At 42.9% G+C, this 16,471-nt stretch overlaps 1 protein-coding gene across 1 annotated transcript in view; it reads left to right on the forward strand.

The window, feature by feature from the left end:
• Nucleotides 1-499: 499 nt before the first annotated feature.
• chst11 (carbohydrate (chondroitin 4) sulfotransferase 11) overlaps nt 500-16,471 on the forward strand; it is a gene marked incomplete at both ends in the record, with an annotated part of 104,704 nt that continues 88,732 nt past the window's right edge. Inside the window, one exon of the mRNA XM_079183732.1 lies at nt 500-617. Within this exon, the coding sequence (XP_079039858.1) occupies nt 500-617 (118 nt within the window). The remainder of the gene's footprint in view (nt 618-16,471) is intronic.

Below are 16,471 nucleotides of genomic sequence, written 5' to 3' on the forward strand. Positions count from 1 at the left end.
GACTTAAAAATGTAAATACATCCATCAGGAATGTAGTGAAGTAGAAGTATAAAGTAGCATAAAATGGAAATACTCAAGGGGTGGTGGAAAGTAACTAAACAAGCTACTGTACAAGTACATTTTTGAGGTGCTTGTACTTCACTTGTTGTACTTGTACTTGTTTATTATTCATGGTGACATCTTCTACAAGATGTGTGTAAAAACATGAATGTATTCGTTCTAACAATATTAACTAGAATGGTTAAACAATGTTTGATGTGACGCTCCTTCGTATAAATGATCATCTGGACGCGCTCATTTCCTCGTGTCCCCCCCCCCCCCCCCCCTCCAGCAGCGCAGCAGTGGTACGCTCCGCGTTGGATGCGTTCAGCTCATTGACCGGCGGACAATCCTCATCAGTACCACCAGACAGAGAGCCCCGGAGCCTCCGACAGACCCGGCCCTTCTTTCCCCCCACACATACAAAGCGAGCAGCGCCCAGCCGCCTCTCCGCTCCGTCATGAAACAGACTCTGAGCGAACTGATGAGGATGAGCCGGATATGCCGGATGGTATTCGCCACTTGTTTGGGATCCTTTATTCTGGTCATCTTTTATTTCCAAAGTATGTTCCAACCAGGTAGGATCTCCCTCCTCTCTTCTCTCTCGCTGTATGTGTGTGTGTATGTGTGTGTGTGTGTGTTTTGTGTGTGTGTGTGATGTATGGCAATCTGTCTGACAGTCTCCTGGCATGTTGACATATCGATGTGTCAGGGCTGTACAGTAACGCAGAGGATGAATAATTGATACACGCGTGAGCGCGTAAATCATCCGTCCGGAGCACACCGTTTTGAAATCCATCGTTCATGTGGCGCAATTAGTCCGGATTGATCGTCTTGTTGCGCTTTTGTTGAGCGGTTCTTTCTCCGCGGTGGAGGCGTGCGTTTGGGTGGAATTGGAAGCAAGCGATCGGGCGCTGTTCTCTCGCTTCCCCCTCCCCTCAGTTGACAAGTGGCATGGAGATTTTTTTGTCTCCGGAAACGTGGCTTGGAAACGGGAATCGGTGCACGGGCGTTTTACAGGCTATAGAGGTCCACCTAGAGATTGCCACCATCTGGATCGAGAGCTGAGGCCGAGCTATAATGGGGAAATCAATTTGGAATCCATAATCTGGAAACGAACCGTCTCTTGGGAGCCCTTACAAACCGATGTCTCTCTAATCTGTGCGCGCCTGGAGACCCGTTTAACAATTCATCACGCATTAAAGGCCATGCCAGCGGGGGTTCCGCGGGGAGAATTGTCATACCCATTATATTAAATGAACAGATCTGATGTTCTGCTTTTTGCCAACAACATTCGTTTCACTGAATCAACGCCCCTGGGTCTGGATCTGTATGTGGTATCCGTGCGCTGTTGGCTACAGCAGCGTGTCTGGTGCGCCAAGAGTCCTGCGTTCTGACGCGGACAAGGGGCAGCGCGCGTGTTGACTCAGTGATGCTGACTTACAGTACAACAGGTTTACTGTACGGTGCAGATGAAGGGAAAAAAACTCCGGGTATTTGCTTTCCATCAGCAGAAACAGAACCATTCCAGTGGCTGAATTGATGCTGTATCATGCTTTATGATATGTTGTGTTTAATCTGCACTACTGCTATGATACTTGCAGGTTGCAGCGTCCATGTAAAAATTGATACCTTAGTCTCAGTCTGTGGGTGATGATGTGAAACCGGAAGAATTCTCTATGTATTTGAGTGACGGGGCTGCTGGGATAAAAGAATGGAACAGCCAACACCAGAGAGCAGAAGCATGCGGGAGTATCATCCACACAGAGCAGACGTACTGATCAGGAGGTCTTTTCTTTCTTAGCGGCTCTGTGAGTCACCATTGTTCCTGCTGGCAGCGGTGGACATGTACTGTATGTGTCTTAGCCCCACAAATAAAACCAATCTCACCAGGGTACCTTTAGTGAGTGAAATGGCCTTATAGTGTAATATGAACATCTGATCACTATCTGTGTAAGGATGTCATTAAATGATTCGGGTATGAAACCTTCTGCATGTCAGCAACTGCTCAACAGATCAATAGTTGGAGCACATTCTTAACGTTGGCTTTAATTCCAGACCCCACTGCTCTATGTATAAACAATAATAATTGCAAAATCAACATTTTTTTGTTTTACCTTTAATTGTATTTTTCCATGTCTTTTGACCGTAACAAAACCCAGCATCGATGTGCCTGAAACTGGGTTTTTAAATCTCTTATAACAGAGCTGTTTTAAAACTCCAGTAACGGGAATTGAAATGTCTGCTGGTGCTGCGTGAAGAGTACGGTCCACACAGATCACATCAAAATCCATCATGTGCACCCATGTCTGCGGACGACTTCTGTCATCAGTTCATAATCATGTTCATAAGCAATTCACGCAAAAAAAGTCATAGAAAAAAAACAATGTTGATTATGGAGAGCTGAAACGGTCAGTCGATTGATTTAATAGTGCATGGTCATAAAAATAATGCGAGACAACAAATTCATTGTTTCAGTCATGATTCCAAGCAAAGAAAGTGAAAAAAATGGTCAAATGTCCTTAGGTTCAAGCTTCTTAAATAACATGAAAGCCAGTTCACCCAAATGACTATTTAACCCCCTGCCAGGCGTAAGGCTGAGGGGATCATGTGTGACAAAAAAACGCATTGAAATACGGTTCTCTTAGGAAATTTTCTCTAACAAAAGAAATTGAATGCCCCATGAATGCATGCCCTATGATTTATCTGGAGCAACGGGGAAAGAGACGTGGAATTTAGTATCCGGTGGCGGGAACTTTGCACAGAGTGAGACCTCTCTGCTCTATGTCATTAAATAAGCTTCAGGCAGGGATTTGATTGTTAAGAAATTAAACCAAGACTCCCTTAAACCCCTGATACGCTCCTCTGGATCCTGCTCCCAGAGTTGTGCCAATCTCTGCAGGCATTGCATCAGCTTCTGACCCCCACACACACACAAACACACACACACACACACACACATACACACGCAAACACACACTCAGGTCACAAAGTGGATGTTTTATTCGGCTGGTGTGATGACAGGGTGCTGCATCCAGGGCACTCTGATTGAAGAGGAGATGTCTAAGGCAGGGTGTTTGTGCAGGAGCTGGGATATAAGTTTTAATGCTACAGTGTGCATTTATGCATGATTACACATGGTGAGATGGATACTAGTGAGCGGTGTGTTAAGTGTTGTTGACTTCCTGTACATCTAATTTCTATCTTAATATTCTTTCTGAAATGGACTTCATCCCCCTATCGCAGTACTATGTCTTGGTTTTGGCTTGTTTTCACTTCCCCTATTCTTCCCTCTCTCTCTACACACACAAACACACACGCACACACACACACACACACACACACACACACACACACACACACACACACACACACACACACACACACACACACACACACACACACACACACACACACACACACACACGGCAGCACCTCCAGGCAACGTCTCCCAGCTTCAGGCATGTTTAGAATCCCGTCTGGCCTCCTAGTGTAAACTCTCACCTCTCTTCCAGGACCAGCGAGGTCATGACCTCTTGTAAAAGAGACAGGGGGGGGGGGGGGGGGGGGGGGGTCACAGTGTTATCCCACTGTGGCCTAAACTAACACACACAGCAAGTTGGGCTTTGAGACTTGTCAGTATACTCCAAATAAAAAACAAAATTTATGTGTTTTAAGTATTTTACTTGTCGTCTTCTTTCCACTGCGACTCACAAGCAGCTCCATCTGCTGTGGAAGCCGGGGATTTCAGCCAAATCTCATGCTCGGTGTCCAGTTAAGCTATTTGTCCCTGTGTGTTGAAGGATGCTAAGGAATACTGTTGAATAGAGCTGTTAGCGTGGCGGCAGCTAGGAATGCCCCGACAGTAAGAAAATTCTATATTTTTTCAAAAGTTCCAATATACATGTGCTGAATGTCATAGTTTCTAAACCAATTATTATTTTTTCATCCATGCATTTCATATCGGCCTTGTATCACCCTCGCAGAAACACACAATGCCACTTGGTTAATGTTTTGAAACAAATGGTTAGCTTTAGCCAACAAAAGTATTTCAAGTTGGTTAGAAAAATGATCATGGTTTGTATTAAATTATACAATTTAACAGCATAACGTAACAAAGTAACGCTACAACTTAATGTTACAAAGTTACATGACAACATAACAACTTAACGTAACACAACAACTTAGCAGAACAACACAACGTAACGTAACAACGTAACGTAACAACGTAACTTAATGCAGTAAATGAACAACTTTCCTATGCAACGTTATGTAAGAAGTGCAAAGTTACGTAAGAAGCATACAGTTATGTAAAAGAAGTTCTGTAAAACGTTACATGAAAAGCATGAAGTCAATGTTTACCTTTAGTTTCATATGGGACTTTTGTTTTTTTATTTTGACCACTCCCATCTGCCCCAATGGACTCTATTTCTTGTTAAAAGTGTTATTATACCATGTAACTTTCAAAAAGAAAAAAATATTATTTACAGCTAAACTAATTCTTGTTCTTAAGTCACTTGCTACACCGTGTGTAATGGGGTGGAGGTCGAAATCTCAAAGTCTAAATCTTAAAAATCTTAATTAAACCAAAACTATCTGCATGGATAGATGTTACTGTAGTTAAGTTTAATATGCTGTACACTAAAGCAGTGGTTCTCAACTGGTCTGGCTGCGGGACCCACCATCACCCCTTAATGACAAGCCGCGACCTGAATTTTCAACTTCTCAATTGTATTTAATGTAAAGATGGAGCAGTTTGAACCTGAGCTGAACACGTCCTCTGCAGTCGTAGTGTAGGAGCTCTCTTGTGCAGATAAATTGTTCCTGTAAGTCCCCGTCACACCTGTTTCACGTAAACGAGTAAAACGGCTTCATGCTTTCTTGTGCCAGAACCTCGCTGCACAAAACACACTGAGGTTTTTGCCTCTTTTGTCCTCAATGTAAGAAAATCTATATCTCATGTAGTCGGTGTCGTACTTGCGTTTCGCTCAATTAGCATGAAAACAAACTTTGTGGCTGTTCTTCTATACTGTGAAATGGTGGGTGTCTATTAACATTACAAGACTTTAATGCCAAATACTTTATTTTTTTCTTCAGGCAAAGGCCCGCGACCCACTGAAAACGGATCACCAGTTGAGAATCACTGCACTAAAGCATCAGCACAGAGCTATCCACCAGAGACTGGCGATTTGTGGCCGAACCTCTCACAACAGATTGGCCAAAGTCCCTAAAAGTTGGCAGTGTCGTTGAAAGAGTATAGTTCTAAATTGAAATTAAATATCCAGTGTAGGAAAAAAAGGAAAACTAATCTGACAAAACGACTGCTGTCATAGAAAGCCCACGATAGAATATCACTCAGGTTATTTAAGTGGCTCCCTGACAGCGGTTCTGTCTGCCTGCCTGAAATACTGAGTCACGAGCAGCAAAAGCTTTTTCCAAAATGAACATAGGGATTGTAAAAGCAAAAACCCCTGCGGTAGATTCCCTGTACAGTACCCAAAGCAGGAGACACAAATCCAAACGGTGGTGAAACGTGAATCACCTGTGCCAAATGGAGGTCGTCACCCCTGTTGTTCAATTTGAGCCAAAAGGACCGGCTCGTTAAGTTTAGCCGCCGCTCGCTGACAGCTGCTCGCAAGGACCCGTGCCCCTTCCACCTCCATCTTGTCTCCCTGAATTCACTTTGAGTCTATGGTTTCTTTGTGCCCCGTGACAGTTCCAGTCTGCCTCATCAGTCTGAGTCTCCACTGCGCCTTCAAAGGAGTCGTTGCTGCTGCTGAGAGCAGCGCGGCTAACAAGGCTGTTTGTAGCTTTTTTGGTTTCTTTGTGAAGCGCCTCTGGGATATTTTTAAATGAATGTATGTGTGTGTGTGCTGAGTCGGCACCTTCTGTTCACCCCCTACAATGTTGTGTGATTTTTACGCCTGCGAGTGGTAACCTGCTTGAGCACCCGGGCCTCAAAGTCGCAAGCTCACATTTCATGTCTTCACAAAGGCCTTGTGCCTCTGATGCAGAGACGGACCCGAGAGGGAACACATTTGAAATCCCTTTTTTTTGCCCTTGTACGTGGGAGAAAGGGAGAGATTACCATGCAATAAAGCTACTCTTTTCTTTTTGAAGCAAAGAATGAGAAAGTCTTGGGAAAGAATGGAAAATTCTTGCCTGGAATTTCGATAGGAAACTCTAAATTCCTCACCTTCGCTGGTCTGTGGCGGTAGTGTCAGCGGTAACTGATGCTGTACTGCAGAGAGACTGCTGAGTCGCCGGAGTCAGTGACCTCAAATTTGTGGCCCCGTAATAAAGGAAATGAGCTCTAATCCTTAGGCATTCCTATAAAAGTCTCCAATCATACCTTGGAGGTTGGAAGACATTTTTTTTCTCTACTTGTCACAAATTGCCATATAATCTTTTATAACATTTTGATTTTGTACAGCCCAACATCACAAATCTGCCTCAGAGGGCTTTACAGTCTGTAAGGCCAAGGTGCCACTTTTGTGATGTAACAAAAGTCAATAATCAGAATCTAATCAGGTTAATTCTACACTTACGTAAAAAAAAAAACATTCTGATGTTCACTTACCAGCTGTGCTTCGTCATGTGGCAGAGAAAAATCTATTCACACGTCTTTGCAAAATAGTTGGTGCTCGAGGTTTGGGGACGGAGTGGCAACACACAGGGTGTTAACATGATAGCTTTCAGCATTTTGGGCTCAATTCGTTGTGTCGGTGTTGGTTTGCAAATGGCCAATAGAGCAGATTTGTGTAAAATATTAGAAAAATTGCACACCCGATTCACTTTGCTTCTGCTGGCAAATGAGTGCATTTCACTTAAAGGAGCAGTGTGTAGGATTTGCTGGCATCTAGTAGTGAGGTTGCCGATTGCGACCAACTGAACGTTCTCCCGTGTTGCAAGTGTTTTGTAGAGCGACGTTGGCTGACGCAGAAACACAGATGGCTCTGTCTAGAGCCAGTGTTTGGTTTTGTCCACTCTGGGCTACTGTAGAAACATGGTGGTGAAGAGGACCTGCTCCGTATGTAGATATAAACGACTCATTCTAAGCAAATGAAACCATGGTGATTCTTTGTTTCAGTTGATTATACACTAATTAAAACATACTTATTAATATTTTATTCCATTTATTCCAATAGATCCTCCTAAATCATACACACTGGCCCCTTACATACAGGACTGTCTCAGAAAATTAGAATATTGTGATAATCCCCATACGTGTGATTTAGTTTACTGAACCAAGCTGAGTGTTTTTCAAGGCTCAGGAAACCCTTGCAGGTGTTTCGAGTTAATTAGACGATTCAAGTGATTAGTTGAATACCCTACTAGTATACTTTTTCATGATATTCTAATATTTAGAGATAGGATATTTGAGTTTTCTTAAGCTGTAAGCCATAATCAGCAATATTAAAAGAATAAAAGGCTTGCAATATTTCAGTTGATTTGTGATGAATCCAGAATGCATGACATTTTTGTTTTTTTAATTGCATTACACAAAATAAAGAACTTTATCACAATATTCTAATTTTCTGAGACAGTCCTGTAAGTATGTGTTGTCCCACATTTGTTGTTATAAATGCTGGCGTTATGAGTCCTAACTCTTTGTAAAATATACAGTTAAGTTCAGAAGAACCAGATGAAAATGGACACAGTATTTCGGCTCAGATGAATCACAGAGTGAGGCTCAGGGATAAGAGTTGGATGAAACTTTGCTGATTCAGATGGTTCAGTTAATGGTTTTATTGCCGAAGCTAAACGATCGCGTCACCGTTTAAATGCACTTCAGTAAGTCAAGACAGCTCTGTGAGCAAATCTACAGATCAATCTCATTGAAATGAAATGTGTTCGGCTTCAAAATGCTGCTCTTATAAGTGTTGAGCGAGGAGATGATCGAGCCCGAAGAGACGATGACTGTTTGTTTGTGTATGAATGCAATCCGTCACTGTACCCCCTGCCCCGGTATCTGTGTGTGTGTATTGTGAGAGTGTATCCCGGACGTCCTGTTCGTGCGATCTTACTGCTTCTGCTGTTTTCCTGCCCCGGCTCTGGTGCTAAATCCCAGATCAAACATCCCAATGTGAGGGGGGGTGGTGGATCCCCTGCCGTGTGATCCACATCTGGCACCAGTACGCCCAGATTAGCCGCCACACACATACAGCAGCGCAGTCTGTGTCTCAGAAAATGTGCCCAGTGTCCTTCGGGATCTGAACTCCTTTAACCACTACAGTCCCCTCTGAAGTCCGGACAAATGGTCGAACAGTGCAGAATTGGTGTGTAATGTGGTTTTACATCCTGAAGTATCAAGTGCCTCCACATGTCCTCCTGATTCTCCCTCCGAGTAACTCAGAGCAGACCGACTGTACCGCTCCGCCGTCTGGACTTCGGGTCAGGCAGCAGCCGGAGGCCGATGCTGAGGACTCATTTACTAGACTGAGTTGATGACCATCTGCGCGAGCGTCTGGACCTCATTAGAGAGGCGATGAAAGGGCTGCCACAAAAGACACACACTCTTTTTTTATTTTTTGTGGAGGGATCTCAATTGAGACTTCATAAAGTCTGTGAAAGAAGTTGGATCAAAAAGATTTCCTCCTCTCTGTAGCCTTGTGAGGACAATTTTGTGCTATGTGTAGAATTAGAACACACACTAACAGCTTTCTTCTAGCATCTGAGAGGGGGGGGGGGGGGCTGCACTTCCACTAATCTGTCATCACCCAGCGAGCATTTTTCCGTTGAAGAGATGTTTAAAACACGTCTACGCCCACCGTTCAAAATTGGTTCAGAAGTGAAACAATTTCAACAATTTGTCGTCCTACATTGTGTTAATAATAATATATCATCATTTTAGAGGCTTACTAAGAAACCACATCCACATTTCTCAATTGAAAGACAATATTGCAATTACCGGTGAAATCTGGTCTAAAGATGAACATTTAATCAATGTCTTCAAATAGTCGGCGAAAACACGTTCACTTTTAAACGTCTTCTAAACGTCACCGTATTTTAAACGTCGAAATGCTCACAGTTCAATATGTAGCAACTAAATACTTAATCACAGTAACACATCATCAGTTTCCACTTATAGGACAAAGAAGACCAAGCAACACAGGCAACAATTAATTTGCATTTATTAAGCAACAATATAAATATAACAAACGATGTTCTTTATATACAACCATAATCTCCCCTTCCTTCTTTAAAAGTCGTTGTCAAAGCCACACAGGAGCAGGTTTCAGAAGGTCTGCCAAATTTTGAAGGTGGACACCTGTAAATAAAACAAGTATTAGAAAAGCATTTTCACTTTTAGACCAGTTCTGAACGTCTTTTCACCAGAGACCATAGTCGTCTTTTCAACGGAAAGATGCTCACTTGGATATTACACAGTATAATTCTTTATATTGTTCATATATTGCTGTATATAGCCAAACAACAATGTTTTTACCGTGTTCTTATTAGTACATTACTTTGTTTTACTCACTTCCTCCTCATTTAAACTACAGCCCCACTTGCTGTCCGTCGTCTATTTCAGATGTGAAATGTCCTAAATACTCTTTTTTTTATAACACTGGGCTACAGCAACAGTCCATAAAGAGTCTCCAACATTAACTAACACACGTTTATGTTTACTGTTTGCCATGCTGCTGTAGCCACAAGCTAACGCTACAAGCTAGCAGCTTCGACCGCATGGTAATTGCATCAAATTATATTAATGGTGGATATTTCGGTTTGCAATATTGTAATACAGTAGTTCAAGTACTTACAACATATGTCATTAGCATAAAGCCTCACGTTTATTCCGTCAGCTCGTTCACATCCCTCCGCAGGTCCCGTGCCGTGTTTCCAGACTTTCGTGTTTCAAAGTTGCAGACGATCTGTGAGCCTAAGTCCCTGCGCATGCGTGTTCCAGCAGTAAACACACACTGGTATTTTACATGAACATACAGACAGAACGTGCTCTGCTCATTACGATGTCTTGGGAGCTTCTTGGTGACAGCATTCAGTCGATAGTTCCATATTGATGACGTTTTATATGAAACATTAAATGCGTTGAAATCAAGTCTTCGTGTAGACCACATTTCACCGACCAGCGTAATATTACTTAAGAGAAATATGTTCAAAGTAACCAATATGTCTCTTTCAACCTACAACTGAACAAACCATCAATATTTTAAAACAAATTGGTGTTTTGTGACACGTTGATGTTGTAAGACGGTTGAAAAGACGGTGAAAATAGGTCTTAGACGTTCAGACCCAATTTCAACCAGTTTTCAACCAGAAATTAAGTAGAAATCCAGGTTGGTGCTCACTGGGCAGCTGTAACCGTTGTGTGAGCGCAGTGCAGTGTGGCGTCCGTTAGCTAGAGGCTAGCCGTTCCGGCTATGTCAACAAAGCACGAAGAAGCACCCTTTAATTCATCAGCAGAAACAGTGAAACAGAACAACGAGCAGGCTTTTTCTGAGAGGAAACAGTTAACAGACACCGTTTGCTCTTCAGAGTGAGCAAGTGTGTGTGTGTGTGTGTGTGTGTGTGTGTGTCAGAGACAGAATAGCCTTTGCATCCCTGATAACTTCATCTGCGTGTCATCAGCGAGGCCTCCCTGCCCGAAGGGGATTTAACACACTTGAAACACACACACTCACCCAATCTCTCACAGCAGACACATACCGTTGGAGTTGCACATGGGAAAACTGCCGTCACCCTCGTCTTGTACCTTCACCTAAAAAATAAACCAGTCTGTCTAGAGAACAGGGGTGTGCCGCGTCTGACATCTTCATGATCCGAGGTTATAGTCCGATGATCGCGATCAAACAGTGTCATAAAACTGTAGTCGTGCAGTATGTGTTCTTGTGTCGGGTCATAAATGGGTGGGATAGGTGTGGAGTGTACTTAACAGTTGACAGAATCCCAGATGGTTTATTTTTGGCGGGGGGGGTGCTCATTCTCCGAGGACCGCTTTACTTTGTCTTCCCATGAATCAGAGACGGGGGCTGTTATTGATGGGAAATGTGCACGTCTGCGCCTCAACATCTGGCCGCCACGCAATCGTAAAATGCCTCTCAGGTTTGATCCAGCTGTTTACAGCAATGCATGTTTTGACGGGTATCTGAATGTTTCTAGAAGGTGATGAGTGGATACTCCCAAAAAGTCTTTATCTGGTTCATATAGATATCACACATATTATACTGTATATTCACTCTATCATTTTTTACTGTGATTGTGCGGGTTTGAAGTTGTGTGTGTGTATGTGTGTGTGCTGGCGGGTTAAAACCATGTACAGCAGTAAACTGAGACATAGCTACCATCTGTCAGACTTCCATGTCCCACACACTGACATCTGGTCTGTCTGTGGTAGTCTTTGTGTGTGTTCGGCGCAGGGGAAAAGGGTGTCCAAAAGTGGATGCAGGGCTTGTTTTTCCTTCCTTTTTTTAAAGCCGGCATTTTCAGAGGCTGTGTCACAAATGTGACTTTCAAGGATCGTAATGAGAGTCGGTGAACTGCACACTTCAGAGATTTACTGTATGCTGTTCTTTTCAGTGGATGGTGGGAAGCCGTATAACATTCCACTGATTAGTATTGATTTGTGAGCAGAGCAGATTTCTAGCATAGAGCCTGGCCCAGTCCGAAAGGTCCTTTAAAAGTTAATGAAATGCTCCTGTAATTCAAAGTAAGAGTACAAATATAAAATAATAGGTATAGATGCTAAATGATATGTTAAATATGTTGAGGATTCTTTCGTTATCTAAGATTTTATTTTGCCAGAAAAGCAGACATAATTGTGAGGAAAAGAAGATCAAATATGAGCGAGCACATCTCGGAGACATTTTAAGTTAATACTGGGTGGCAACATGCAATGTCCATTTTCAAATGGAAGCAGCAAATCATTTTTGAGGACACGCAGATAATCACTGCTGCTTTCTGTAGAGGCTGTGCACACAATATTCTAATTTAGATCTCTTAATTCATTTTGTGTATAAACAGAAAAATAAACTGTTACCAGAAAGTTTGAATTTGTACATTTAAAAAAAAAAAGATCCAATTTACCCGTCCACCCACATCCTGGGTTCCCTTGAACCCCAAAACCCAATTCCCCCACCTTACCAACACGTTATTCACCCAAATCTATACAATCATACCTCCCTCCCTCTCCTCTCACTTCCCTCCAATGTCCCATCCAATCACACTAACAAAAGAACTAAACATATGTACACATAAGCAATCATTTAAAATAATATCAGTACATGAAATAAAAAATAATAATGAGAAGGAAAAAAAAATAAAAAATAAACACAAATAATGTAAACTGTATAAAAAACTGTATAAAATTGTTGTCTTTGATGCTAACTTTGCTCCCATCGGTCTTCATTAGCATTTAGCCTACAAGTGGAATCTGTGCCACTAGCATCTCTGGCAGCAATACTTAAAGTGAATCACAGATGAGAAAGATCAGTCGTTAATAAGCTTTCATTCATCCAACTGAACTTTACGCATTTAGGATAAGGCAATCTTTGGGATACAAATTAATTATCCCCGAGGATGGTAAACAATGTGTTTTATTCCAAATGTGTATAAATCCACGGCTGAAAATAGTCCCCAACAAATGCCAAATTTCCTTATGTTTGAGTAATGTTTGTTAAAAACCACAGTGCCCAGCTGTCTTTTCTTTTTTTTTAACTGAAAACGATACATATGACTTTTTTTTATTACTATTAAGTATTGAGAGAGGGACTAACACATTGCTGATTTTGGTCTTTTTGTGGGATTTGTAGTCAACAAGGCAAAACTATTACCTTGACTATTGCCAGCCCTAACCTTTATTAAGTAAATCAGAAAAACAAAGTGTTGTTATACTTACATTTAATATACGGTAAACTTTGGTACTTGTAGTCCCTTCCCTGCATCCATCTGTGTTGAGTGCTGGCATGCTGATGAGTGTACAGTGGGAGTGGAATGGTCACCATGGTCGTTATGCTCGTCTGCAGGCCCAGAGCTGAGACGGTAATGTAATCACACTGCCGATAAATATTGATTTGGTCGTTAGGTTTTAGCCCCAGGGCAGTACGTCAAGAGCGCGAGTGTCGCGCATTGGCCACATTTGGGCATACAGTGGCAGAGCAAGAGGGAGCAGGGCATTTTTAAGTGGTGACAGAGCGGCTTCTAGGCCAGATCTCACAGCCAGTGTTTACCTCTGGAGTGCAAGGAGCCAGGGGAGGTGTTTGTGAGTGTGTGTTTGTGTAAGTGCAGGATGTCTGAGTATAGGCATGCGGTTTGGCCAAAATGTGACGTATTTGCCGCTAGAGGAAAAGGCAACAAGTGTGTGTTTATGTGTGTGTGACTGGAATCCATATCTTTGAATGTCAAGGGATTGATTTAGGAGTTAGGGAAAGTAAATATCACCTCAAAACAGTGTATAGTGTGTGTGTCTGTGTGTGTGTGCCAGCTATACTGTAGACTGCATGCGTAAGAGAAGTGAATCATGGCTTGAATTAGGTGGAGGAGGGCTGGCTGAGCCGTGTGTCTCATTAAACGGCTGGTGGAGGAACATTTAAACCTGCCTGTTCCGAACCAGCTACTGGGACACTTTACTGAACGACTGGGAAGGATTTTCCACTCCTCCTCCACCTCCCCACTCCTCCCCCAGCTTCTCCCTGGATATCGACTCACTATTTTTGCTGAAGAAAAGGAATAATCCAACCCTCGGATCCTCTTTAAACACTGCTAAATGTCATCGCTCGTTGGTATTCTGGCCTTTCTAGGAGGGATTTTGTGATGAAGTGCTGCAGTTAACTTTCTCAGTGTACCTACTTTCTTTAAATGTGTCCCATCTTGCTCTTCTTCCATTAGAGATTTCCTTCCATTTCTAGAATTAAGAAGAGCAATCCATCAAAGTTGATCCCTGGCTTCCTTTTAAATGGGAACCCAATTTTAAACATTAAGGTCAGTTTACTAGTCTTGAGGCTGTTGAACCCGTTGTATAATGTCTGAGAAATTAACCCTGATGATGTCACAGTGATGTCATGTGGGTTATCTAAATTTGGGTTTGGAGACCACACATTTATAATAGAAAGCGTGCCTTACAAACTGGGTGAGGTGCAGTTGTTTTCATGATGCATTATGGGAAATGTGCAGTGTTTTTGGAGCTTGCCAAAAAAGTAGGATATCTTGGCCTCTACTGTATCTTTTTTTTCTTATAAAAATCAAAATTTCTCGCCCCTGCTTGCATTCTGGTCTCATTTCTGCTACTATTCAGGCCTTTCTCATCCGTTCATGGCTATACCCGCGAAAAATAATGTGCTGTGATTCGTAGATGTCCCACATAATCACTTTGTATGTAATCCACAAGGTCATGAACCAGACAAAAACCTGCACAGGGGGCTGGGAGTAGAGGCGGATGTGTCGAACAAAATGCGATTTTCCACGCAGGAGACTGCTGTTGGTTCCCCGTGTGAATCGTGAAGTCAGCGTTGATTTATTTGTCACGTAACTTGGATACTTCAACAACCCCACTTCCAAAGTTATTTTAACTCAAACGACGATCTTTTCCTAAAGTGGTTTTGTTGCCTAAACCTAACTAAGTATTTCACAATCTTTTGATAAACCTAACCAAGTGGTTTACCAAATTGACACGTGTTGCTGGACTTCTGCAGGAAACGCACGTAAAATGAGGAGTAACTTTTCGTAAGATATCATACGAACCGTTGAAGATACCATGTACTATTGATGAAGAAAACTTGATTCTATGTTTCTTTCTCGATGGATTTCTCCTCGTATGATTCTTGTGCGTGTAAATATATGTGTAGCACAATACCACTGTACACGCAATACAAATACAAGGTGCATCAGAGAAATGTTTTCGATCAGAAGCTTTTTTCCTGCTGCTTACACCAATGTTTTGACAGTTTCCAGTTTCCACCATGGTTTCTGTTGAGGAGAGTGAAATTACTTTTCTTCCAAAATTGCTGACATGACAATTCAGATCTGTGGAGATTAAACCATCATGTGCACTTCTACCTGATTAATTGTTCAGCCAAACCCCATTTGCCCCAATCACTCAGCTCCTTCGTGTTTCCCACATCGCTTCCTTCCCCTTCACGCATCTCTTTCCCATTATCCGTCCATCTGGGCTTGGTGGCGTCGGGGGAGTTTTTTCCAGCCGCGGTTACTCTGCCAGCGTGGCCGGTTTGGCTTGCAGAGCTGGCGGATGCTGCCATCAGCCTCGCTGCAGGCCCAACGGTGCGGTGCGCCGTGGCAGCGCCAAGCCCGCTCAGCTGGCCTGGCGACTCAAAGACTCCTCTCATATCCCTCCAAAAAAAGGGGTCAGGGCGGACATGTTGGCAGAGCAGAGCAAGCTAACCTCTCCTCATCACTGACTCAGCAAGAAGTGGGTTTACACATGCACACACACGCAATGGCCTTAATAAACCTTGAAGATGGAGCTGTGGAGTGGTTTGACAGGGCAATCTTGCTTCACAAATGAGCCTGTTCTCTTATGAAGTTAGCTTATCCCTCAGGATTTAATTGTGCTTTTGGCGATCTGCCTGTTAGATAGCGAAAATTGTTGACTTTGGCCTGAAAGCGGTGTTCGCAATAAGCTTGTTTCATCCATGAGGTCCACGAATGTGCAATCTCATTAGTTTTTGAGATTCTGTGCACATAAGTGAGAAAAAGCTGCTGTAAAAAGATATGAAGGTCATTATCAATATCCACAACAAATTTCTTGGAAATCTAGCCAGTAGTTCTTGAGTCAACAAAGGATTAAAGAATCGACCCTGCTCAATCTGCAATCCTGTCTGATATCACTATCAAATGTTAAGGCTGTTTAATGCTCCAAAAGTTGAGACTGTGGGCCTCCCCTCAGACAAAGCTCGGAAAGCTTGCTGTGTAGCTTGTGTGCTGCTGTTGTTTTCCTGCTAAGCTAGTTTAGCATAGTGTGCCTCCCAGAACACACGCACCTCACCAGAGTACAATGTTGTGGTTCCAGGGTGGGAGTGTCAGACAGCATGTTGCCAGGTTGAGCGTAGTCCACTGGAAACATGTTTCCCACAATTGAAGTATTATTTAAACGTATTGTTCGGTTCGTAAGCCTCGTACCAAACGGTTTAATATGAATATGTGTATTGTTACACCCCTAGAAACAAATAACAACCGTAGCTGTGGCGTCATAATGAGGTTATTAGGAGGTGGTTCAACTGTAGAGGACAGCACTGAAGGCCCTGCACCACTCTATTATCAAATGAAAAAAAGTGCATTTACCTGCCATAATAGGGAAGCACGCCCATTGCCCCCCCCCCCCCCCCCCCCCCCCCCTACAACGTCTGGCTTCACCCCTGCTCCAAACCACCGTGAACTAAGTGTCTGTGGTGCGGTTTCCATGCCGGGTCACTCCAGGACACACCATGTCTGAACATGACTGAGGGGAAAGAGAGTA

The sequence above is a fragment of the Pholis gunnellus genome (assembly GCF_910591455.1).
Source record: "Pholis gunnellus genome assembly, chromosome: 22".
Taxonomy (NCBI): Eukaryota; Metazoa; Chordata; class Actinopteri; order Perciformes; family Pholidae; genus Pholis; species Pholis gunnellus.